This window comes from Xenopus tropicalis, chromosome 9, assembly GCF_000004195.4.
Source record: "Xenopus tropicalis strain Nigerian chromosome 9, UCB_Xtro_10.0, whole genome shotgun sequence".
NCBI lineage: Eukaryota > Metazoa > Chordata > Amphibia > Anura > Pipidae > Xenopus > Xenopus tropicalis.
Genome location: NC_030685.2, coordinates 59,778,329 through 59,806,209, shown reverse-complemented (window position 1 = coordinate 59,806,209; position 27,881 = coordinate 59,778,329). Strand labels below are relative to the sequence as shown.

At 41.9% G+C, this 27,881-nt stretch overlaps 1 protein-coding gene across 6 annotated transcripts in view; it reads right to left on the bottom strand.

The window, feature by feature from the left end:
* Positions 1-14,186: 14,186 nt before the first annotated feature.
* Positions 14,187-27,881, bottom strand: part of agap1 (ArfGAP with GTPase domain, ankyrin repeat and PH domain 1) — a 242,127-nt gene continuing 228,432 nt past the window's right edge. For all 6 annotated transcript variants that reach the window (XM_004917871.4, XM_004917872.4, XM_002931998.5 and 3 more), the window contains 2 exons: positions 18,912-19,167; positions 14,187-18,391 (listed from right to left, as the gene is read on the bottom strand). In XM_004917871.4, the coding sequence (XP_004917928.1) occupies positions 18,176-18,391; positions 18,912-19,167 (472 nt within the window). In that variant the 3' untranslated portion in view covers positions 14,187-18,175. The remainder of the gene's footprint in view (positions 18,392-18,911; positions 19,168-27,881) is intronic.

Here is a 27,881-nt window from a genome sequence, read left to right as displayed (position 1 = left end):
TCCACTTTATTAACTACTCTCTCCTCATAGTTGCCGTGCTGGGGGAGGGCCCCAATCCTCACGCATCTGAATCTTTTGTCTTTTCATGCACACATCCCAGAATCCTTCTTGTGATTGTCATTGTGACTGTATGAGGCCACATCAGCCCTTATTGGCTATAAAATGGGCAAAGCGGGACGTGTTGTCAGGTACAGAGCAGCATTTATCACAATGGTAACAGACGTCAACAAATCAGTAAACGATGCACTTCATTTGCCACACCCACTCAGTTTATTATCTGCCATATATTTGTTAGAATGTGTGGATTTGGCTGCAACATTCATTGCACAAAACTGGGCAATGGCTGTAGAAATGAGGAAAATGATTTAACTGTTATTTATATGGTGTAAATATTGTGCAGAAGTTACGTTTTCTTAGTTTCCAACAACATAAAATTGGGGTTGATGTTAAAAAAAAAACCCATTCAATTCCAAATGTCAACAAGCTGTTGGCACAATAACAATAGTCTGACACTAATTTGCATGATTATTATTGCTCAGGGGATAATTCACTAAACTGTTTATACGGGAGGATAATGCACTAATGGGGAACTGGCTCCAGTGCGGACAAAAATGACTTTGTCACCAAAATATAAGTTTCGCACTGGAAAGTCAATGTTTGCAAAATAAACACATTAAATTCATTTTGTAGCCGCCAAACACTTTTTCTCACTACAACTCTGTAAACACAAACATTCTTTTAAAGTCAGTAGATGAGTACAGAAAGGTTTTTTTTTTGCCATTATATCATTTTGTCGATCCACAAAACACATTTTTCAAATTTATCAAATTCATATTGTGCTGACGAAGTTTTCTTCATGAAATTCATTTGATTCACTATTGTGTATGCTTAAGATATATATTTTGTGCTGACAAAAAAGGGTTTTTTATAATGAGAAAATAATTTTGTTGTCACAAAAAATGTCCCTAAATATAAATACAAAAAACAGGAAAATGAATTTCTAATCAAAGAATACATGTTGTCAGTTGTAATTTAATTAATTTAAGACAAAAGCGGTTTTGTGGTAAGAAAAAAATGTTTTTTTCAGCACAAAATGTAGTTTTTAACTACAAACAGATAATTATTTTCATTAAATTAACTTTATACTGACAAAATTCATTATTTACCGAAAAAGTGATTTTTGCCTTTGCTAAATTAATTTGGTGAACACAAAGTATACATGGGTTAGTCTTGCTTCTGTGCAGGTCATGGAACTCCTAGTTAGACCTGTAATCCAGAATGTTCCAAACCTGAGGTTTTCTGGATAAGGGATCTTTCTGTAATTTAGATCATACTTTAAGTCTACTAGAAAATTATTTACATGTGAAAAATCCACAACAGAATTGTTTTGCCTCCAATGAGCATTAATGATATCTGGGTCAAGTTCAAACTGCTGTTTTATCTTTACAGAAAAGAAGGAAATCATTTTTAAAAATTTGAATTATATAATTAAAGTGGCGTCTATCATTAATGGCCTTTCTGAATAACAGGAGCTTTCTAGATAAGAGGTTTCTGAATAATGGATCTGATACTTGTCTTGTATATGTGTGGCTCATGTGACACTGCACTTTTTTATTGGCCCCTGATCCAGTAGCACTTACAAATGAAGTAAGATAAGGTGACCATACAAGGGCTCCACTCGCATAGTATCCAACCAATTACAGGGACCCTTTTCATGACTCTTAGGGCACTGGCACACGGGGGAGATTAGTCGCCCGTGAACAGGGAGATTTGTCGCGGCCAACTAATCTCCCCGTGTGCCTGAGCCCTAATAGTTGAGTGTAGTATTCAGCAAAGCTGCATCATTGCACTTTTCAAGTCTGATTTAAGAAGGTATTGGAATCACTTTGGTACAGACACCTATTTATTATATGTATGTTATTTATAAAGCACCACAAGGATACACAGCGCTGTACAACCTTACAATATACACAATTACACACAGGGAGGATGTTAATAAATACAATAAAGTATAAGTACACAGAGATTAAGTTCCATGTCGTATCAGACAGAGTAGGAAGGAGGTCTCTGCCCTATACAGCTTGCAATCTTAGTATTTTAACTTATTTCTGTGTTGGGGGGACCAAATAATTCTAAATCGTTAAGGGGTAAAGTGGTTCACCTTTAGGTTAAAGTCCTATGGCACATCTGGGGGTTTGACTGCACTGGCACTCTAAGAAGAATCTTAGGGGGAATCTTAGGGAGAATCTTGGGGAGAATGGCAGTAACCATGCCCATCTGTAGCTGCTTCCTATTCATTTATATGGGAAATGTGGGAAATCTGACAAACACTGGCACTGACTGACAGGAAAGGAAAAACCATATGTGCCAAACACTAGAGAGCTGCCTACCCTTCACATAAAGACCAACCTTGGGGAAGCCATTACTTCACACTTGGATTTCTACCCCATTGCCAGATAGTTTAGGCGTAACCTGAAACTGCCATACTATTGATCCACACTACCTACTATCATATTGTCAGTTGGGCTGGGGAAAGGCCTCCCCATCTGTTAATTGGCAGTAGCTGTAGCCAGGATGGGCAAGTGTGGATGTGAAGGCACTGCTGATAACACCTTAGTACAAAGGGAGTTATTTCTTTCAGGTTTCTCCTAGTAGAATCCAGTAAATTCAGAGGAACCCAGCAGCAGAAGATAAGATTATGCTAATGGCCCACTCAGGCTCTGTGCAAGGAACAAACAGATTAAAGCAATAATTCTGTTTATTTTCCTTCTCAATGGATTACAATCTAAAAGGATTCCACATCAGAGAGGGTGGAATGAGTGAGGGGTCAATGGAAGTGCATTTACAGACGGGGCATTACCTGACAGCAGAGTCAAACTCTTTAAGGTGGCCATACACGAGGCGATTTCGCTCGTTGTGCGATGAACGATTATATCGACAAACGATCGTATGGCGATCGAGTTCCCATACGATATGCCATCCACGAGCAACGATAATTCGGGAAAGATTTCGTCGCATCATTATCGTAAAATACGTACGATCGTACATCTACGTACGATCGAATGTCGTTGACTTCCGCTGCTGGCAATCGTGACATGCGCAGAGAACAATCGTTGAAAGACAAATGTCTGACACTCACACCAACTGGCAGATTTTATCGTTAAACGACCAAAATTTTTAAACCTGGCCGATCGATTTTGGGGACAATAATGTCGGCTCGTTTAGTGGGACGACGATCGTTCGTACACCACCAACTATACGATAACTTAACGATAGCATCGGATCGTTCGGGAATCGGTCGTTTGTAAGTAAAAAATCGGTCCGTGTATGGCCACCTTTACACTGAGGATCTCCTATGTGCCGGGACCAAGGGCAATGCTCCATATCAATTGCTACTTTTCTTATTAAATGGATTTCACAACAAGACCCTTAAACCCCCGCACCCCCCAACCACCAATTTTCCATTTTATTGAAAATACAATAGATATCAGTAGAGTAGTATGTGTTGGTGCTGCAGGTCTTTTTGTTAATTCTTACACTAAACAGGTCAAAATTTAATAATGAACAAAAGGCCCAATTTACTTTCTGATCCAAAAGAGCAAAGGCAAACAAACCAGAGTCAACTAAGAAGCCTATAATGAGCTGGTTTTTTTTCTACAAATGTAACAGTCTGCAGCTGGGGGAAGAGAGGGGTTTGTTTATACAGAGGCATCTCAGTGGACTGATTTGTTGGAACTTTGCCAATTGATATTAGGAAGTAGAATGCAACTTTAGTTTTATTTTCAAATTGTGTCCAGTTTAGAGCAAGAAATACCAAAAAACATAGATATTTCCTAATGAAAACAATAGGCAAAAAACCTATGTTCTACAAAAGCCCTGTTTATTGAACCAGTGTTAAAAGGGGGATATACTTACTAAACAACAAGCGTGGTGTAATAATGTAATAACTTATGCTGTATCAGCTATTAACATTATGCATGTCCAGCCCTAGTGGGTAATGTGCTGGGCAAACCTGACTCTTGGGCACCACCAAAAGACTTCTCTTCTCTAGCCTGGCCCTGACTGTAACCTATCCAAGCTGCACCTATCCAAGTACAAACATAGAGTGCTCTCTAGAATAATATTATGACTTGATATTTTAAACCCTGCTTTTAATCTCCCATCTGCCACATTGTATTCACAGGCTGCCTCCATGCTCCATAGGAGGCTGCATCTGCATTTCACAGAACCATAAATGAATGAGAGAGTCCTAGAGGTCATTACAGTGAAAGAAAAACACAAGGGGGGTTCCCTTCCATATCCTTAACCCTTAATTACTGAAAAAGATCAGCCATATACATTGCACCCCCCTTCCTTTATCAATGGCGCGGCGGAACGGCGGATTATTTAGCAACAGTTAGAAGTATCGGCCCTGGAAGTATCAGATAATACAGAGAGAACTCTTGGCTGATGTCACAGAGACTCGAGGCCCAAGTTCCAGGCATTCCTGCCAAATGACAGCTGCAGAGAAGCCCTCATCAGACTGCAGGGACAGATGCAAATCAGTTTAATTGAGATAAGCAATGCTATCATGGCTGCTTGTAATTAGTGAAATGAGGATGTGGTTCCTGGGTGTGCACTAGAAATCTGTTCACTGGAGGAATTGCAGATCTTCCAGTTTCCATAACAACTAGTACCTGTTTCACACTCCGGCGCCGAGCCCACAGGACTTGGGATTTTGTGTGTATGTACTTACATGCCTTTCAGGATCTGATGATAACCCCTTTGGTTTCAAGCATAAACTAGATACTGTTTCTCAGTAGATTCCTGCTCTGTTTTAAACTGTGCTCCATTCAAGGGCCAAACAAAATGTGAGATGCAAGACAGTCCCAACCTATGCCCATTTCACTAGAACTTTTACCTGCCACTGATTCCTTTGATTATCTCTATAGTGCAAGTTTGTTTTGGTGCTCTCTCTAAGCCAAGGCTGGGCAAAAAAGAAGCTGTACAACGTCCCTTTGGTTCCCTTTACTGGAACTGTCAACTAAGCCCATGGCATTAGGGGGATAATGATCGACAAAGGTCTGATTTCATTTTACTATGGAATCAATTAGAATGAAGAGGAATTAAGTTTTCAAAAGATCAAGATCAAGATCCAAGATCATTATCAGCCTAATGTCATGGAGCTGCCTTTCCCATAGACATGCCAATAAGGTCCACAAATGCTGCCCATGGTAACCCAGGGGTGCTGCCACCAGAGGCAGGTTTCCCTACTCCCCGTACGGCAGAGATGCCCCTGTATACTAAGAGCTGAACTAAGAAGCAATGGAAACACAGTACTTTACGTTCCAGTCAGGGGTTTTTATGCCATTGGAGGTAGATGAAGGGTAGATCCAGGCATTCTAAATAGGTAGGACAGTCTGGATCTGTACTGGCTGCAGTGAATTTGTGAAGCACCACCCAGTTGACCCAGTTGCCTTTTTTCATTGGGTTGGTACTGCTTTTAGGAAAAAACTTCACCAGACCAGGGAAATGACTTACAGAGCACTGGACTACCATTGTACATTACTCTCAGGCATTACCAGCTTGGGTTTAGGCTTGTGCAGTTCTGATTTTCCTTTACTGCCCCCAGTGATAGTGTCAGACCGAGTACAAACTTTCCTAGTCTGGTAGCCCAAAACAACAAGTTATGTGAACAAGCACCAGTGTTCCATAGGCCTCTTGCTGCATATGTCCTGTACCTGCCTCGACCCCAGAAAGAGAAAGCAATGTACCCCCTGGACAGTAAGTGTCCCCTCAGGCACATTCAAACTGCCATTTCTTTTGAAGTGTGATTACACCTTTGATCCCTAATTGCAAAGAAAACTACAGATACATAATCAGTTTAATCTCATTTAATCTGCATATCAGTCAGTTGCCTCAAAATCCCCAGAGATGGACCAAATCATAGTACAGGGAGGTACCTGGGAAAAAAACTAAATGTATTAAAGGCCTGGCAGCTTTGGCACAAAATAGCGCAGAAAGAGGCTTGCGAGGCAGAAATCTCAATACATCCAACCTGTAGCCCTCCAGCTGAGGATGATGGGAGTTCAATAACAGCGGGAGGGCTACAGGCTATCCCTTTCTGTAAGCAAAGAAAGGAACATGTTGAAGCACTGTCCCTTTAAATTAAGCCATATGTGGAATCCAGAAGCTGAATGGCTAATTAGCAGTTGATTCATTTACATACACAATGGATGGCTTCAGAGACAGCAGTGTAGTCTGCAGCATGCATATAAGTCAACTGCTAATTAGCCATGCAAGAAGTGGATTTAGTATCCAGCCATATATAGTATTATATTGCAACATGGTTAGAAAGGCAACTACTGTATAAATAGTATTCTGTTGCAATATAGTTTGTTTCGGTGGCACCTCTACATGTGCAGTACCATTTGCTCCTTATGAACTTGTGGAATGGTTTCATTTAACAGATTGGAATTGTGATGTTACCCATCCACTTCATGTATGTAAGGACACAGGATTTTCTGGATTATTACATATACACTTTTGGATGTGCTGGAATTTTATATGTACAAATGGGGCTTTTGGATGTGCTGGATGCCTCACGGACTTGTACCCCTTTATCACGGATTTAGCACCTAAGTACTGTACTCAGGGGTGGGAATAATGGGCTGTGGTTAAAAGGTCTATATGTTCCTGTTTGCGGATACACTTGAGAAAGGGCATGTAAGGCCAGAAACATGTTTTGTGTTTGGTAGTCAGCAAGAAAGCATTTTGCAGCAATAACTCTGAATTAGAATGCTCTGCTCTTTTATTCATTTATTTGTGGATTTAGTACGTTCTGTATTTTACAGGGTAAGGTGGAGATGCACACACTAAACACCGGTGACTGTGGTTAAAAAGAAGCTTTATGTCACAATCCTGACACATTTGTCATTGGTGTTTGGTGTGCATGGCTATCCAAGGAAGTTGCCTGTGACCGTTAAGTCTCCCACTGCTATGGGTCTGGGGTGCTGCACCCAGATCACTGGATTAGTGCAGTAAGTGACCCACAGTGATTACCCACCCAGGCGAGGGGTCCAGGGCAAGGCACCCAGACAAACTTAATAAAGTGGTGAGCGAGGTTATATAGATATCTGTAACACTAAGCTTTAACTCATAGTGATGTGGGGGAGAGGTAATTGAATTTTAGGGAGTGGCTTTCGAGCAAAGTGTTTATTAAAAGGTGTTATAATAAGGTTGAAATATACTAGCTGAGAGGCCAGGGTAATTTAAAGTTTTGAATTAGGGTGAAGACACCCGGAGCTACTAGTAGCAGCTACTTGTCAATGCTACTAAAACAGACAATGCTGAAAATGTAATGATAATTGTCACTACGCAGTAACACAGTCATCCCCGGGTACAGGGCGTGCAGCTGAGCCCCCCTCTGGACACATTTAGGGCAAAATTAGGGCTGTCCTGACTCCTTTCCTCTAATGGCTGCCTTGTCTTTCATGCTTGCAACCTTTGGTCCAAATCCAGTAAAATACTGATGGTACTCAAACATTTATGGGAAAAAGGTAGAATCCATGAAAACGTGGGGAAGACTATAGGCCTACCTACATTTATCAAAGCTGTAACTGTATCTTTAGATAAGGAGAAAAGAGTTTCTATCAAAGCTTTACAGCACCCACCCATGCCAGTGCATTGTACCAACTGATAGACACAGACAGAGATTGCTACGGAAGGTGGAAGGGGCACAGCTCATGGGAAAGAACAATCTAATTTTGGGGATAAAACTGTACAGGACTGAAAGTGGCCCTCAGAGCTCCAGCTGAACAGGAAGGAAGGAAGGTCGGCCATGCTGAAATGCCCAACAGAGCACAGCTCACTTTGCATGTTAGATGGATGCTCTTTTTCCTGCTGGATTTTGTCCCAGAAGAGGATTCTTTCTAATTGATTTTCTGCCACTTGATGCCTTTTGTTGTTCCTGCCCCCTGAGCGGATAAAAGTCCCTTCCCTCTGGTTTTTAGGCTTCTTGGCTGCCTGAATTACAATGGATAAAACAGGATTACACTGAGCTGATCCTATTAAACTCTCCCAATCCTCACACATTGCCCTCCCCACTGAGCAATCTGCAAACTCACTTAGACTTCTCTTTCTCTGCCTACAGTAAGACTTCCCGGGACTCCTCCTGCATTGAATAGAGCAGGAACTAATGCAAACCCTTTCACTGCCAGCCAACCAAAGCTCAATGCACCAACAAAGCTTATGGTGGTCTAGGCTTGGATGAAACAGACCCTGTAGTTTTACAGATCAGGGGTCCCTTCATATGGCTGGTTTAGTTAGTCGCCATGGCCTCAAAGAGACACCAGCTTGTAGGTGCTGCCTTTCAAAGCAGATTTGTTGCCTTATTGCCCCTCTGACAGCAACCTGGCCTTGTAGTACTGGAATATATTAGAGGCAAGGGAATAAAGCCGGACTCATTTGTACAAAACATTTTCATTAGTCAGATATGGTTCGATGTCAGACTCTCAGTCTTACAATTAATTCATTTCTAATTGCATATTTGCTCAGAAAAGAAAAATCAGATGTAATTATAAGTAAATAACATTATTAAACTGAAAAAGAAATTACTGTAGCAGTCATTCTCTAAAAGGCCATTTTACCAATGCAATGTCTAACCATGAAATGTCATGTTTTGGCTGTTGGGTGCTGCTACGAGTTGCAATATCAGCAATATAGCTGAAGAGTAACAGCTTGGATACCCCAGATTTATTGTCCTTAGTTTACAGTATCACCTTTTCTTTTGCTCTGGGCAGGGCCGGATTTCTACTTGGGGCGCCCCAAGGCCGCCCCCATTCGGCGCCCCCCCACGCCCGCCGCGTAAACCCAAATGCGCATGCGCCTAACTTGTGAATGCGCGAACAATCCCTATCGCTAATGCGCATGCGCAAGCGCCTAACTTAGAACTCCCATACGGAGCAGTGGGGAGATGTCCCCATTGCTCCGTATGGGAGCAAAATGTTAACATTTGCTTGCGGCGGGGCCACAAATCCGGGCCTGGCTCTGGGTCTTGAGATTCAGTTTATTAGTTTAAAAAGTAAATGTATTCTATAGACTCTAAAGCAGGGGTCCCCAGAAATTCTACTTGGGAGTCACATTCAAATGTAAAAAGAGTTAGGTAGCGACACAGGCATAGAAAATGTACCAGGGTGAATCAAATAAGGGCTGTGATTGGTTATTTGGTAGCCCCTATGTGAACTGGCAGCCTACAGGAGGTCCTGTTTGTCAGTACAAATGGTTTTTATGCAACCAAAACTTGCCTCCAAGCCAGGAATTAAAAAAGGACCTGCTTTAAGGCCACTGTGAGCAACATCCAAGGGGTTGGGGAGCACCTTGTACCTCATGAGCCACTGGTTGAAGATCACTGCTCTAAAGGGATTAAGGCTGATGCCACACGTGGCGTTTTTACGCTGCATATTTTCGCTGCATATTTTCTCCTCGGCCTAAAAATGCTGCACAAGCCACACAGCACCTGACTATGGCGTTTTTCAGCCTAGTTCAGAGAATTAGAAAATACGCAGCGTAAAAACGCCACGTGTGGCATCAGCCTAAGAGTAAGATATAGTTCTGCAGCTGTTACTATTTTATGCCTAATTAATTTTGTATATTAAAGCTTTGGAATGAAGCAAACCAATATTTGGTGCAGACCCACACAGCTACTAACAACATACTACCCTACTAGCTACTATTTCCATCAGTTGTCCTACCACTATGTGATAGGTAGGGGCTCACACATTACTTTGATTCATCACCATATTGAGCAGGAATGAGTATAGAATGTGGATAACATGAACCCCATCATTCAGTTAATGGAAAATGGGGTGTTGCTAAGACCATTGTCTACACATTTTTTCTTTTCAACAACCCAGTGCTCAGTGCTCAGTGTAAGGGGTGCCAAGACTTATTTCTTTATTGAGCAAAGTTTGGGATCAGCTTTTTGCTTCTCACTTCTTCCAAGCAGTCCAAATGGTGCTGAGACAGTCAGCGATAGGAAGCTTCACAACTGTAGCAAATGTTTTCACTCAAAATGTCCCCAATGTCTTCTTACCACATCTGTCTATGTAAACTGAGTAACACTCAGTGGTGTAACCACAATAAATTCAATGTATGGCCCCAAAACATTGGTAAATTAACCTATCCTACCAAGATCTATTGGAATTGCTCATTATTTAGGCCCTTACACTCCTAAGCCCCCCTGCAAACACAGGGCCTGTTTCTGTAGTTACATCCCTGATATCACTTGGGCTAGTGTTCCCAGGTAATCACAAATATTATGGCTTGGTTTGGGCATGTAAGCAGTAGGCAGAACAGCCCAACAATCAATCTGCCATCGCCTATACATGGTGTAATGGGAGTGCTTAATTTCTGTTAATTGAAGACGATCTGCAGTTCTTCAGTAAAGTAGATGGGGATAAGGTGCATGGTATAGTATTTTCCTTCTCAGAAGGGAATGTAGCAGTGAAATGTCTGTGCCCAAGGGATGGCAGGATCCGAGGATACGCACCTACTGAAGCTGTGTGAGAGTGCAGGGTCCAGCCGACAGACATGGGTACAGTAACTTGCTTCTCACCTTTGGAGAGCTCTGTATTTTACCCCAACGATCGATGTCTGGAGGGAATCTGTCATTTCCACTATTAAGCTGCCATTAGCATTTAATGTACTCGTCAATAGTGCATTTACTAGGCAGGACGAGCATCCGCAGACCCTCAGATAACTCATAACACTGCGGCTGAGCAGTCATAGGGCGAGAAGAATCACCGCTGATTTCGAAGTGAAAATTGTTAATTTGGGATTGATAAAAGGCTTTTCTAAATGAGGAATAGTGGAGATAAATGGACTTGTCTTTTGCTCTCATTTTGCAAAGTAACATTTGTGAATTCAGAAGATTTAGATTATTCCTCCAACATCACTCTTCCCCTTGGCTTCCCCACCGCTCTTACACACTCTCCCTATATTAAATCTGTGTACATTCATCCTAAAATAATCTCACCTTCCTCACTTGGGGGTCCCGCTGTCTCCTTCCAGCCCTTTTCCTCACCATGTCTTCATCTTGTTCTCTTTCTCTTCCCTTTCATACGGTGGCCTCTTAGATTTTCACTCTACATTTATTCCTAGTCGGCCCTGGCTTTCCTATAAGATTAAAGAGAAAGCTGCTAGGATCACCCCAGGCTTGATTTGCAGATTCTACACCTAGTTCTCTTATACCTGCCTATAATGTGTTCAACTTTGGGTGATATTGTAACTGCTGTAAAGAAGGGTAGTGGGGAGGAACACGAACAGTTCACATCTGTATATCCTTCAGCTGTTGTCAGAGTACGAATTCCTAGCATTTCCCTACAGCTAAAGGCCCTGTGCAGCAAGGCTGTTACACATGCAACTAGGGTCGCCGACTTCCGGTAATAAAGCTTTACACTAAAGGTATTAGTAGGGGGAAACAGATACAGATATAGGCCTGGATTATTTTTTCTAGGAAAAAGTGCCAACCCTACATGCAGCAGCAACAGAAGTGTGAACATGAAGCTGGCAAATTATTTTGTTAAAAAAAGTTAAAACCTACAATAGCAAAGCTACTATAATTAATGCAAATCACTGGTAAAACATGCATTGTGCATTGCATGGCAACTTTGAGCAACAAAGCATATAAACATACAATAAATGCCAGAGGGGCTGCTGTAAGATTCTATAGACAGTCACTAATCATTGGGCTAGTAAAGGGCTATTTAAGCCCTGTCAACCTGTACCCTAAAGGGTTAGTCCACCTTTTGAGAACTACCTCCATGCTTTTGGCAATATCCTTAAAACTTTGTACTAAAGAGAGTGCTTAATTTATCCAAGGTGCTTACATATCCCAAGGTGGGGAATGCTAGTCTTCTGCTCCATAAAGTTATGCAGAGATCGACAGTAGTTCATCCAGGAAAAGCATGGAGAGGTTTCTCTGAGTGCATGTTTGGTAGTAGTTACTCCCGCTGCCTTGGGTTTTCCTGGAGGCATTGTGTGTAGAGCGATTCACCCTTGGTAAAAATATATATTTATAAGAAGAACTGAATTTTTTAATTTAAGCAATCACTGCACCTGGTTTAAAACACCAGGTACAAGGGGCACAAAATGAATGAACTGTTGCGTTTCAGGCACCTAATAGCCCCTGCATCCCAACCCAATAAACAGTGTCCATGGCACTGTAAAGCAGCCCCTATTGCATTTCCTAGAACCTATAGTTGACCAGTCTGGATCCACCACAGAAATGATAAACCGTATTGGACAAAAGTGAATTACTCCAGCAGCGACAACCTTATGAAGTGACTCTCCTAGGCCAAGGTCCACCCAGAACTCCACATTGAGCCCAATTAGGGCTCTGGCACACGGGGAGATTAGTCGCCTGTGACAAAACTCCCTGTTCGCGGGCAACTAATCTCCCCGAGTTGCCTTCACCTGCCATCCCGCCGGCGACAATGCCGGTGGGATGGCACACGCGGCGGCGCGATTTCGCGCAAATCGCCGAAAAAGCCTCGCGAGGCCATCCCACCAGAGCTACTTTCTGCCAAAGCTCTCAGGGAGCCACATTTGAAGTGGCCCTGCCACTAGCCCTTGCTATCATGAAAACAAACACAATATAACTGTGTATGTGAGCTACTGTATACTGCATCGCTAATATAAACAAAAATACTGGCAATGTATCTATGTTTTGTCTCTGTGACTTGACTTTTCTTTTAGGTTTCTCAACAGCAAACCATGAGAAAAAAACCCACAAGGCTGGATTTAGAGCAGTCGTAGCCACTAGCAATAAAATAGATCTAAAGTGGCAACTGGTATGAATCAGGAATGTCCAGACTGCAGGCCTACAGCAAGCCCAGGCTGACAATCTATGGGGGCTGTTTAGGCCTCTATGTAGCTGAAATGCCAGGGCCTATTTCCATTCCAGTCTGGACCTGGCCCCCAGCTACAGTGGCACTACTGACAGGCTTTGTGTCTGTGATGTTAGCAAAAGAACTGGGTAATGTATGTGTATCTGTGACATCAGTATAATTATTATGCAATAAAAAGAGCAGACATAACAGCATATTTATAAGTAACATTACATACTGCAGGATTCTTTTTGAGGATTCATTTACATTCATTAGGCACCTAGACCTGAAGATTGGAGACAAGTTATCAGACAGCCTAGTGTTGCTGGACAACAGTCCCCATCACACATTAACCAAGTAGTCCAGCAACACCTTAGTAACCCAGGCTTGAGCATCAGTGTTTGCATATTTAGGGGCAATGGCACACAAGGCCAAAACATGCGCCAGATACAAGCTATATTTGGCTCATTAGCAACATGTTGTTTACCTCCCCCTTTCATGTTGCTCCCAGTGGCCTTAAAGTAGGTGCCCATTTTAATTTGTGACTTGAAGACAATTTTTGGAAGCAAAGCCTCCTGTAGACCAGCAGTGCACATAGCTACCAAACAGCCAATCACAGACCTTATTTGGTACCCCCAAATATCTTTTCTTTGTTCATGCTTGTGACTCACAAGTAAAAAAAGGTTGGGCCCCCCCTAAAGGATGCCCCATCTTTCTCTTAGGCTAATGTCCCTTTGAGAGAATAGTTGGGTGCGATAAATCTTTGCTACAGCGGGTGACTAATCTCTCCAAAATGCCTTTCCACCAGCAACAGTGAATCACTGGTGGAAAGGTGAACGCGTTGCTTCGTTTTCTAAAGTCATGCGAAGTTGCCTGCAGGAGTAACTTTGTGCCACTTTTGAAAAACAAAGCAACACATTTGCCTTTCCACCGGTGATTCACTTTGTTGGTGGTGGAAAGGCATTAGTCTAGATTAGATTAGTTGCCTGCTGTAGAAGAGATCTAGCACAGGCGACTAATCTCTCTGTGGGGCAACAGTCTTTTACCCCTGTTACGCAGTGCACTGGTGTCTGCAAAATCACCAGTGATCTATACTGTACACTTACCCGTGGCATCAGTACCAGTACTGTGTGCATGGGGGGGCAGCAGCTGGGAGCAAGGCCAAATTCTCTACGGGTGACATTAGCCCAAGTGGATGATGAGAGTAAAGTCCGTCAGGATTAGAGAGTTCTGTATATAGGTCCCAACCCAGAATCCTTAGCAGCAGGGTCATAGTGTTAACATTTCAGAGTCACAGAACACACAAACAATTTTTTTTCTATTCAAATTGTTTTTTTTTCTTGGTTTTTATTTTACATACATTTTGCATCCTCTAATAAGACACGATACAAAAAGAATTCTGTATAACTTAGACAACATAATCAAGAGACACCGAAAAATAAAAAATAAAAACAAGCACTCGGCTCATTTCACCTAGGCCTAAAGGTGAAGCCGAGCAGTGATCGAAAATAAGATACACTCTACTCATCGGCACGGGCCAGAGACTGGCTCCACAACTGGTCGTAAGGGATAGAAAATTAAATAAAAGGTGCCCCTCGTGTGCACGTGGGATGGATGCTCTAAGGCAGGGAACTCCAGCTGCTCTGAACTGCAACTCTCAACCTCCTTGAACAGCAAAGGAGCACGCTGATAGATGGAGTTCACAGCAGATGCCTGGCTATGGACTGGAGAGCCCTGTTATAAAGCGTGAGTCCACGGATTCCCCACTACTCTATTAGAGGTGCTAACAATGCGTTGCATACATCACATACTCTTCCTAAACCAGGATACGATTTCCCTTTTGCTGCAGTGCTGATGCTTCTATAACGAGACTGGATCATCCAGGCTGTATAGCAACAAGTGGCTTATTCTCCACGCAGTACTAGGGGTGGGACATTGGGATGTGAGGGTTGCAGTCTGCTTTGAGGAATGGAAAAGTAACATTAGATTTGGAAAAACAGTTTTTCCTTCTTTTTTGTTTGTTCCTAAATAGCTGCTCCAGAACTCTGATCAATGTAGTGTTGACTTGCTGTCCCTGTGTGAGCACAGGCTGTCAATTTGTCCTGCCTGAGAGTCAAGTATCACTTTAGGGAAGGGAGATACAAAAATGTGGAGCTGTTGCACGGCCGAGAGCTTTTAGGTTGCTGAAATGTTAGAATTTTTGTGGCAGGTGGAGCAGGTCTTTGAGGGAGATTACATTCCGAGGTCTGTTACAGATACTCTAGAGTGTACAACTTGCACTGTTCAGTCTCATGGTAGTAATGCTATAGCCACATCTAGGAGGCTTCTTCTCTTGTTTTTAAGGCATCACCACCCGCTGATGTCTGCGCTCAAACAATGGTTCCTCTATGCCCAGAAGTGCTTTCTTGTAGTTGTGCAAAGTGAAGCAGGGGAATTTAAGAAATGAAATGAGGTTATAACATGTCCCTTTCAAAGTCAGGTAACCAGCCGTAAAAATGTCATCCACTGCTCTTCCTATGGACCTTTACAAATGGCATTCTCCCTGCATTGTCTCCCAGGGTTGTAGATGGAGCAATGAATGATCTGAACACAGCCCTACTGTTTGCTTTCTGTCACACTGCTCCAGCGTGTTATGAGAATTAAGTGGGAATTAAGTGGTCACATGATCTATGGAATGAAAAATTATTTATCTGCCTGTAGCGTTGTCCAGTGGCCCCACTAAATATTTCCATTTTGCAGGGAATTAAAAAGTCTAATTTTTTCTCCTGCTCCTCTAGACAAGGAAAAAAACTTCACTCACAAAACATCAATCTCACAAGATTAGTGTGCATAACAAAGGGTTAAATCTATCTCTATGCAGAGCAGTTAACTCCACTCTGCAGATGGGGAGTGCTGAACATTGGCCAGCCAGGGGAATCGCTCAGTTGCCATCATGTGAATGGGCTGAAAGCAGATGGATCTCTCAGCTTCACTCACCTGTAGCTAAGTATCTATACATGGAGAAGAAACACTCTTGGAAATTCACTCATACTAGTTCCAAACTGCACCGTGACATATAGATAGAACCCAGGACAAGAGCAAATGTCACACACATTCCATTTATGGCGTCAGTGTTCAGTGTTAGACTTGGTATACATAGTTATATATACATACAAACCTGAAGTTGTTATATGGGTGAGTGCTTTTCTATTTAAACCCAAACTTTTAGTAAAGGAGCATCCAAAGAGGCTTTTACATGTTCCTGAAAACCTTTCATTTTTCCTAACAAATTCAAGTTTAAAATTAAATGTACATCAATCAAAGATTGTGTTTCCTCCCACATCATTTTAGGTATTAAGGCATATTTTACTGCCTGGCATATTTGCACTCAATTCATACAAATGGCATCTGCCATATTGCGACAGGTAAGGCATTTCCCATAGACAAAAGAAGCAACAGCACCATGGTTTTGCCACTAGGGTTGCTGCTGATATTGCTGCGCATGGAATAATGACTTTGTGGGAGAAAGCTATACGGCAACCCCCAGTCCATGTGTAGCAATGTAACACATGGAGGAGAAAAGAAAAATTATCTGTGGGATGAGTGGGTTAGTGCCAGAGAATGCCAATGCCGTATCCCAGACTGGATAAAGAAAGGTTGTCTGTGTGGCAGTGTATACTTCTCGACCTTTTTATACAGTGCAGAGCTATGTATTTAAATATGTCTTTGTACATGAATATGTTCCTGACTGGTAGAATGCCCCACCCATTAATATACAATTTAGAAACTACATTACTCTACGTTAGTTTACAAGCTTCGTAATAGTAATATACTTTAATACATACAGGACTGGAGTTTGGATAGAAGAGGCCCCTGGCAATTCAACAAGTGTCAGTCTGAAGGGGAAAAATTACATAAATCAAGGATGCCCAATAAAAGCCCCAACAACAGGGGGGTAATTTTACTTGAATAAGAGTTTGATGGCTGCAGGTTGGACATCCCTGACATCTAACAATTGTTATACATATACTTTTTGCACTTTCTTCTCCATTTTTCCCCCTGGTGCCAACTTCGATACAAGAGCCCAAGGCAAACACATGTGCTGTGAGGGTAACCAGCATATAGCAAGCACTGCTAGTTAAATCCATAGGCAATGCTTGTATATAAATTTACCCTGGGCATCATATTTTGCTCATTAATGCACAGTGATCTGTAGGGTTTAAATGGATAGGATTTAAATGAAGTGCCACGCTACATAAATATCGTCAGCGTTACTATCTGCCGCACTGCACATCAATATGGATTTCTCTCTGCACGCCAATCAACCCTCCCTGCATATGTTGCAAATCCACTGCCCAGTATAGGCTCCTAATTAGCCCAATGTATTTGTATAGCAGGAAGGGGGGAAAACATAAATAAAAGCACTCAACCATGTAACTACTTCTTTTGGACTGCCAACAACATTGTAGCAAACAGCTTTGCCTGCTGCGCTCCAGATGATGGGTGAGGTATGTTACACAAACGTATAACAAAAAGGAGGCCGACAGTTGACTTTTCTTAACCTCCTCCTCTGAAACTGGGAATGGCCTTTAAAAGCATATGACTAAAACCATATATCACAATGCAGAATGTTGCCAGATAAAATAAGGTTCTTCTATCCATTCTAAAATTCACTTATAAAATAAATCAATATATATTTTTTTTCTCTCTCTCTTTTTGGGGTGGTTTCAGTGGAACTGGCACTTTGCAGCGCTGCGGGATTATGACAAGAAGTCTGAAGATGGGACACAGAATGTCTCTGCTAATATGATTCTTGTAAGAATATTGCAATCACATCCCTGTAATCAGCGGAGCGTGGAGAGCGCTTCCTCCTCAGCTAATATGCTCCCTTCTACATGATGAGTAATCATGTCCTATTAAACAGCAGTACAGGCTGAGGGAACTCAACTATACAAGTGTAATGAAGCCAGCATTCTCTGAGGACAGATTAGCTCCAAGTGATTTGACACATAGCATCATTGGAGCCTCAAACCTGACAAACTCAGTGCCTGCACGTGATTTATGTGGAGCAGTCCTTGTCAGATGAGAGCAGAGCCTAAGTGTTCGGCTGGGGTAGAGGTGAAATGTGCAGATAACTGACAGCTCTCTGTCTACCATCCTCCCCCTCCTTTCCCCCTTTTCTTTCTCCCTCCCAAATGGTTGTGAAGACTCGGGCTCTCCTGCACTTGGTGCTTTGTGCCTTAGCTCCACCCACATCTCTTTCCTGACTCCTCCCCCTGCTCTGTGAGGGATGAGCGGTGCTGGAGTCTGTTTGCGCCACCAGGGGCTTGTCAGATTAAGGTGGGCATCAGGCCACTGCCCCCTGCATTGCTGTTGTTGTTGCGGTTGTTTTTCCGAGACAGGTTTGGCGTGGCCATCAGCACAAATTGTTCGTCAGGGCAACCATATTGCAAAAGCAACTCCCGCACCTCAGACGTCACTGCTTGTTTGGCATACGCCAATGCTGTGTTTCCATGGAAGTCCCTTGCCATCACATCCACACCGTACTGTGGAAAGAAAAGATATTATTATGAAGAGCCAGGTTAAAGGAGTCAAAGTAAGACATTAGATAGCTCTGCAGCACAAACTTGGTTCCCGCTCCTAATATGGCTTTGGTTTTGGTCTATTTATATAGCAGTAACCCATTTACACTTTGGGAATGTCCTGCCCCTCAACAAAACATGAGGTGCCAAAACCCTTGCTGAAAATACAAGAGGATGCACTTACACACTCAGCGGTAGAATGCAATGACATGATGGTCCTGAATTGCAAAAGGGATGGGTATAAACCAAGGTTTTGGTTTTTGGCAAGAACGGGATGTGGTATGTGGTGTGTGTGTGTGAGGGGGGTCATGGCCAGACATGCCTTCTTTAGATTGTGTTTTTTTCCCAATGGGTCCCCAATTATAATTAGTTGGCAAAACATCCTAAAATCAGAGATATTTTATATCCACTTTCTTTCCTCAGTGTGGTATCTATGCCTATCAGATGAAATGGAAGCTTCACCTAAAGCCTGTTCTTCACTCACCCATATAAGCAGTTGCACGAGTACTACATTTCCCTTGCGACAGGCCAGGTGTAGGGATGTGCGCCTGTCTCCCTCCCCGCAGGTCTCATTAACCTCCTCCCTGGAACCATGGGCAAGAAGCAAAATTACAGCTCTCAAATCCTCCTCTGCTGTGGCCCTTAGAAGCTGCTGTCCCAGAGGTAAATCCCGGCAGGGTAGCGGTGACAGAAAAAGCTTTTGCTCATACTTTGCACGTATCCAGCGTTCCTTCTCTTCTCTGTAGAGAGAAAAATGACATAATTTGGTGTCAATAGTCAATCTTGCAGCAGAGTAAAATAAAGGGTGCTGAAAAAGTAGTTGAGCTTGAAGTATCTCGCATTGTTCATCTATGACTTATTATCTAATATAAAATTTAGCACTTCAATATTATACATTGCATTAACAAGTATATTCAATTTTTACTTAAGTTCCTATCATGGTCATACCCACACATATTATGTGCAATTTTAAGCAGAAGTCAAGAGAGGCAACGAATCCACTATTTTGGGATTCAGCTAAACCCCAAATCCTTTGTGAAAGATTCAAGCGAATACTTATAGAAACCCTAATCTGCATATGCAAATTAGGCTATTGCACATTTAAAAGTTTCAGCCTCTGTGTTTATGTGACAAAAAGTCATGTGATTTTAAGGATTTGGTTTGGCCGGGTACATGGATTCGGCTGAATCCTGTTGAAAAAGGCAAAAACCCAACCCAAATGCTGGATTCAGTGCATCCCTACTATATACAGATTTTGGGATTGGGGGAAAATATTTAGGGACCAATGGAGAACATTAAGACTCCAGGAATTCCAGGCCCAGGCACTGCAAGTCAGAGATACTGACCAATGATTCCACAAAGACGGGGAAGTTAATCCTTTCTTCTAAATGGCTGGCTACACCAAAGTTGATATAGTCATCTATATGGCTGGTGATAAAGGAAAATCTGACAGTCAGTTTAAGGAGTTATCGGCAAAACTGTACGGTCTTTGATAAATGCCTGACTGGTCTGCCAAGGTACCAGAAGGCTTCCTAGGACAGTTCCTTTCTTATTACTGGACTAGGCCTATATAAACAGCAGTAACATTTGGCACTGCCTACATCCAACTGATGTTATAGTGGCCGGCGCTGTACCTAGTGAATAAAAAGTGTACCAAAATTTGGACATTAGCAAATGAAGTGGTGTTACTTATGTATAGGGATACATATCTAACCATACCTCTATAGTATTGTTTTCAGCATAAAGAAGAAAGGCCTTTACAAGCAGATGCTCCACTTGATTCAGTCATTATATTTAACTATAACAAATGGTTTGTGTTGATACACAACAAGTCTGTTGTTGTGTTGTGTATTTGTATACCAAATGAAAGGTAGACATGACTTGTGCAGAGAGTTCATGCAGAGCTGTGACCCAAAGAGGGAGCTTTTTATTCCCCCCCTACACCATGGGAAAGTCACCTAGCAGGTGCAGTAAAAGTGATACCTTCCTGGCTGTGCAGCATCACAATGCAAGCTTTCAGTAACACTTAGGGCCCTTCTTCATGGTAAGTTATCTTGCCTGAAGAAAGAGATGAAGTTGTTCTGCCTTGAAAAGCTGCATTGTAAAATATATCTTCCATACCAACTTTCAGTAGCCTTTATTGTATTTTTGTAACAGAGGGAGGTCTTAGGGTAGTAGCACACGTGGTGTTTTACCTCCTATTAAAATGACAGGCATTTCTAGTGAATTGCTTCTCATTATAGTCAGTGGTGCCTCCTTTGCTTTACCTCTATGGCAGCTGTGTCCCTATTCACTATGCAGTTTGCTTCCCCCCCAACTCCCATGTAGTTGTGTTCTATTCTCTCCCACAGCTATCCTGTGTGCCTTGTGTAGATTGCTACTGTGCCATGTTGTACCTTCTATGTCACTGGTATAACTAATGGTATATTCATGTAACTGAGCAAGCTCACTTTCACTTAGATTGTGAATGGAGCATGTCTGGCTAACAATGATACAATTTCTGTTAAAAGAAAATGCATGGCTTACCGAAAAATAGGTTCCAAAGATTATGTAGCCCAAGCAGTATATTAAACTTTTGTGAAGCTCACCTCGTAAATATCATTATCCGGGTGCAAATCACCCGAGACCTGCACAAACGAGGGAGTACACAGGGGTTTCCCAATGAGCAATAGCAGGCAGTAACTCACCCAATTCTTAAAGTGGTCCGGGTGCAGATGCCCCTTACCAGTCGCCAGTGGAGGAATCCACACTTTTTCTTGTAGAAGACTTGCACACTGGATTGTTGTGTAAAATCCTTTATTCACCGTCAAAGGCGGTTTTTAATGCTTTGACAGTGAATAAAGGATTTTAAGTAACAATTCAGTGTGCAAGCCTTCTACAAGAAAAGGTGACTAACAATAATAGCCATGTTATGAATTGTCCTTTATGTATGTAAGTGCATAGTGACATGTGTGCTGGTTTTGTTTATCCTCAGTAGAAGGGGTTAAAGATGTGTGTGTTATTAGTGGAGTCCCCTGTAGAAGTGTCCCGGCCTGTGTGTCAGCGCCTCTGGCTGTGTTTACACACTTGGAGGTAATCTAGTGTCGGGTTAGCTTTAATCCCTCTCTAATCCCTCTGTGTAAACAGTTTCTCCAGAGACTAAATCTGGATTATCTTTACACGGCTTCCTGTACATGCCGAGCGACCCGACAGCGACCCGACATCTCCCCTGGCAGGCAGCTCAATGGGCTATTAACATATCACACGGGAGCTGGGGGGATATTATAGGGGGCAGCAGGCAGCAGCGGAAATCAAAGGGCTCTAATCCCTGTATAAAAACTCTTGCAGGGCAGTTTTATCTCAATTCTGGATAGTATAATTGGCATTGCTAATGTGATATTAATTAACTAGAGAATGTGTATCATTTCATTTGCTCTGCAGAGTAACAGCTTAAATGCCACACTGCTGTAAAGGAATATTGTAGGACTCGTGGGATGAAAATAAGAAAAAAGAAAAATTAGCCAGGCAAATCTAAAGAATGATTAAAGGTAAAATGTTCTGAAGGAATATAAAAATACTACACCCTAGTTAATAACTGCTGGAAGTGGGAAGAGCGACAGCAAACGTCTGTAAATCGCAATATTTGTTAACTGAGTAATAACAATTTAGTAGTAAAGTAAAGTAGTAAAATGCTACACAAATCCTTTTATAAACAAATTATCTATGGCCAATAAAATACCAATGGCTTCTCTCATTTAGCCCAAAAGAAAAGATTCATCCTTACACAGAAAATAATGGCATCACCCCAGGTATGGGCTGCCATTCAAATTTCCATTCTGTTATTTAAGAGGATGTCAAGTTTTAAAAAAATAAATAAAAGAAAACAAATTATTTTGCCCATCTTCCCCAAATCAAGGCTTGTGAATAAGCAAAGGTTAATAGATCATAAGAAAAATCTGGGATGACCTCTAAAGCATTTTTTCCCCTTACTCGTGTTTGTTTTCTTTTTGTAGTGTAAGAAGAGTAGGGAAGAACATTTGACAATTTATTTTGTTCAATTTTTCCATGCAACCTGTTCCATGCAAGAGATTTCAGAGGAAAAAAATTAGGATGCTTCGAATCCAGGATTTGGTTTGTCGATTTATCCGAATCCTGGCACTTTTTGCATGATTCAGACAAATCCCAAACCTCTTGTCATGTGACAACTGAATGTGACTGAATTTTGAATTTGCAACTGAGCATTTGATTCATCTGAACACTTTAGTGGATGATTCAGTATTAGGCATATTCCCAAATTACAGATCCAGTGCAGTGATAGCTTGTAAATGTATGTATGTATGTATGTATAACTTTATAAAGCGCCACAAGGGTACACAGCACTGTACAATTTTACAATATACAAAATTACATACAGGGAGGACAAGTGTTATAATAAATACATATAAATGCACAGGGAAGTGCCATGTGGTATGAGACACAGTAGGAAGGAGGTCCCTGCCTGTAGAGCTTACAATCTAAGTGGTTGGGTAACATACAGGCACAAGTTGGGAGGTAAAAGTGCACTAGGTATGGGCATGTGCCCTTAAGTGCAGGACTAGGCACAATAATGCTTTAGTGCTCCAAAAGGTAACAGCTGAGTCTTATCTTAAAAAGTGGGTGGGTGAGTGTTCTCTATGGAGGGATTCAGGGATAGAGTTCCAGAGGTAAGGAGCAGTGAGATAGAAAGGTTTAAGACGAGAAAGCGCAGTGGATGTGGAAGGTGTAAAAAGACGAAGGCTCTGAGAGGAGCGGAGGAGACGACCAGGAACGCACTCTACTCTGTGTAAAGGCACACCATAGCTTCCAGCTTACCTAGAAATCACAACAATACATGTGGCCAATAAACATTGTTGAGGGCAGTTTATTGGCCCTGCTTATCTGATACCTGGATGAAAAAACTGGATTTGATGACAAAATCAGGAAAAATTATCCTTGGTTGGCAAGCTTGTCAAATAACCCAAATCTTACAGTCTATGCCTAGTTAAACTAGTCCTAACCAGCAGATCAGAAAGGTCTTGTGTATGGGAAAAGAGTCTCTGCCCTATATAGAACCCATAGCAGCCAATAAGATGCTTGCATACATAATCCCAACTGTACCTGACTTACAGTGCAAAAGCATACCGGTGAAGTAAAAATGTTGCCTCGTTAATATAAAATCTGATTTGCCACAGGGGAATCTGTTTTGGCACGGGAGTCCTGCCTAAGCTCCTGTAAGCCACAATGCTTTTAAATTGCCCAATGCCTTATTAACCAGGCATGACAATCCCATTATTTCCCCTTACACTCAGTTACAGATACAACTATTCTGAATCTTGTCTCACTTGGCACTGATACCTGCTCTTCAATTCAACAACCGTAAATTCTTGTTGCGGCTGTAGCTACAAACACAGAAACGACTGTGCACACAGTCAGCCTTGGCTGAGTGGTTAAAAGGAATTATTTTACACAATGATTCTGAACTGTTTTGCATTTCACCACTACATGTCATAAATGCATCAAGATCCTTGCGTGAAATAACTTTTTTTTTTTCGGCATGCGCTCATTTCTGCAAGGAAGTTTGGTTTGTTCCTTCCCTAGCTATGGGTTTGGGACACTGAACCACCAATGTGGTGCGGTGACTGCATTCTGCTTTATGATTCTTCCTTTAAATCAAAGCACATAAAGTGCTTTAAATCCTTTAGTAATGAGCTAAACTCGATACAGTGAATTATTGTATCAAGTTTAAGTGACCAGCACAGTTAACTTTGAGTTGTGCCTTTTATTTCAGGTTAACTATCCCTACTGTCTGTCTCAGTCAGCAAGCATCGAAGTTAAATACAAGAGTTAACCTGTGGGGGAATAGTAGGTGTGAGGTGTTCTTGTTACAGGATAGGGCAGGTAGAGAAGTAACCTATGGCTGTTGATAGGAGAGAGAATTCTGGTAGGGAGGAATGTAACCCCAGCACCACCACAGCAAACTGGAGAAGGGAGGAAGAAGAGGAGCTGGAGACAATGTAGCCGAGGGAGGCAGGGGAAGCGGTCTCTCTGCAGGGGGAGAGCACACTGTATGGCACAGGAAGTGCTTAGCAGATGGCTGGCTGGAGGCCGCATGCTTTCCCAGTCAGGCTGGGTTGCCAAGGATGGAGGAAGCAGAGAGGGGATAGGAATGGATGGGGGTGGTGTACATGCAACAGTGAGCTGGGAGGAAATGAGATCCTAAAAGAAAATGTATATGCAGAAGTCATATGCACAGTCTGTGTGACATGTTACCTAGCGCAGGCACTCTCAGGCAATAATCAAGTCATCCTCAGTTCAGTCCCACTTACCTAAGCACCACCAAGCCTCCAAATCAAAAGGTTACCCCACTACCTTCTTCATACAATCCAATGTGTAAGGCTTCTCCCTGGAAAACTTATTGTAACACAGCGCCACCCAGTTACATTGGTCTCTATCTAAAAGCCTCTCTATCTGTACACAAACTCTCTGTATACAAACTCTAACTTCCCTTTCAGTCTATACCCTTGTTGGATGCACGTTGCTGGGCCAATCAGTACTCTAGGTACAAGTCTTGTTAATAATCAAACCAAGACCATATTTGCTCTAATGACCAAGATGTCTAATACTAATGCTGTGTGGTAGTGTGAGCCAGCAAGAATGAGGCCTATCATGGAATATCTGATGAGAATGATGGCCTACAGGGGTATCTGATGGGAGGCTGTGTAATGCATGTGTAAGGTTCCAGTAGTACAGGGTTAACGTGTAATAAGCCGGTGCCTTCACAGGAGTGATGCATTGGCTGGCCTCCAGCATTGTGAAGCAGCACACTTACCGAGCATACAGAAAGGTGGGAGGAAGCGCTGGATTTATGCACTAACAGGGACCAGGCACATAAATATCCCAGAGCTACAGGATCAATAGGATCAGTGTTTTGCCAACCTGCAGAATGTTTTATGGAACTGGGAGAACAGCAGCAACATTGATGATTAAATAAAACCAATCTATTAGGCTTATTACAAGACGTGTGATCCTCAAGGGTCTGCTGAACATGCACACACGAGGCCACACACTACAGCCCTCCGCGTGCCATAGGTCAGCGCATACACTCGCCCTAGGTCTCAAGGCTAAATCCATAATTTGCTATTAGATTACAAGCGCAATACTACCCTATGGATGTATGTACTCTTCTAGGAATATCTGAAAGGCTTTGGCTTCAGAGGGTAGTGGATGCTGAGAACAAACTTCCAGATGACAACTAAAGCTGTAAAGTTGAAAAGTTATCATAAATAATTGTGCACTTGGCCTACTTACTGGCCTAAATCTGACGACATATTCTAATGGTCAAACCTCTGAAAGCTTATCATATCTGTGGTGACTTTCCTTCAGGTAACACTTCTGGTAACACTGCCAGAAATCGACAATATTATTAATAGGATCCATTATCCAAAAACCCATTATCCAGAAAGCTGTGAATAACTGGGGAAGGCCATCTCCTACAGACTCCATTTTACTCAAATAATTCAAATTTTTTAAAATGATTTCCTATTTCTCTGTAATAATAAAGAAGTACATTGTACTCGATCCTAGTTAATATATAATTAATCCTTAATTGAGGCAAAACAATCTTATTTTGTTTTATTTAATTACCCCTTATCCAGAAAACCTCAGCTCCTGAGAATTCTGGATTACAGACATGGGTATTGGATCTATTGAGCTGTTATGCAGACATATCCTATAACCAGAAAGTCCATTAACTATAGTATATAGGTTAAATACACAATACTTCATTTTTAAATAATTGTATATGACAGTGCATAATACATTAAGGCAATTTCCACACACTGCAATACTCATGTAAAGCAGCTAGGGGGAAAGAAAAAAGAAATCCAACATAGCACAGACTGTTGACAGCACAAATGGGAAAAAGAGACCTTTAAGTTAACTTTTAGTATGTTATAGAATGGCCAGTCTTTAGCAAATTTTCTATTGGTCTTAATTTTTCTAATTATTTTTAAATAACCAACTTTCCTCTTCATACTCCTTCCAGCTTTCAAAAGTGGGTCACTGACACTGGCAGAGAAAAACTATTGCTTTGAGGCTACAGCTGAAGTTACTTTTTATTACTTATTTTTCTAACTATATAGACCCACTCCTATTTATATTCCATTTTCTCATTCAAACCATAGTCTGGTTGCTAGGGTAATTTGGACCCTAGGAACCATATAGCTGCTAAAATTACAAACTTGAGAGTGGCTGAATATAAAGCTAAATCATTCAAAAACTACAAATAATAAAACATAAAGACCAATTGCAAATTGTTTCAGAATAGTACTCTCTACAATACACTAAAAGTAAATTAAAAGGTGAACAACCCCTTTAAAGGATGCCACAAGCCCAACAAGACCTTGATTATCCTGAAGTGTGATGGGTATCTTTGTCCTGAGGCTATTCCGGGCTTGGAATATAAACTACTGTTTTTATGCTACGGGTTATTTACCCTAGCAACCAGGCAGTTGTTTGGGAATCAGACTTGAGTATAAATGCCTGAATATAAACATAAGGACTATACAATAGTAAGAATATGTTTAAATTTAGTTTCAAAATGTCTGCCCTAAAAATCTGGCTGTAAAGAGGAAAATAAAAATTGAAGAATAAACTTGCCCTTTAAAACACATACACATAAATAGGTTACTAACGTACCCTGAAAATTTAGCCAGAATTATAACATAGTGCACAAGTGATGCTATTATATGAGAAGGAATTATGTGGGTGCAAAAGACAGACAGATGTAACAAGTCTGCACCACAAGGCTTTCAGTCCACTATTTATGGGGCACATCCCAAAGGTCAAAAGAAGATACTGCAATGTCCTTCATAGACAGGGCCTAATTGCACATGGCAGGCAAGGATGTGGCCTTTGACCTGGTCTCCCGGGCACATGTGGGAGTCACCCTGACATGAAAAAACGCAGCAAGAGCAGAGAATTCTGCTGCCAATTAGAGGAAGCAGAGAATATGATTTCCTAATTAGTGACAAGAATGAAGGGGTGAGAAGCTGGTAATTACCAGGCTGCAGACACTGCACCTTCAGATATTTACACCTCTTGCGACGTGCTTACATTTAGCTCCGTGTGGGTTCCAGCACACAAAGCAAACATGCGGCAGGAAGGTTTGTGCAATTATAAAGTGTGCATGGGGCTCAATGCATTGCATGACACAAGGGTTCATTGGTAATGGGACAGAGAGTGCAACAGCAGCAGAAGAGACCTTGCTTTATGGCACTGGACATGCATTTTTACATGGCTGCAGAGCACACCACAGGGGTGGGAACAGTGTGGGCATCCAGATGTTGCTGAACGTTGTTTCTCAAACCTCCTGATAGCCTTTGGCTTTTGATTGGATACCTGCATCTGTAATTTAGCAGCACCTGTAAATCTGAATATTTCATAAGAAGTTGCAGGG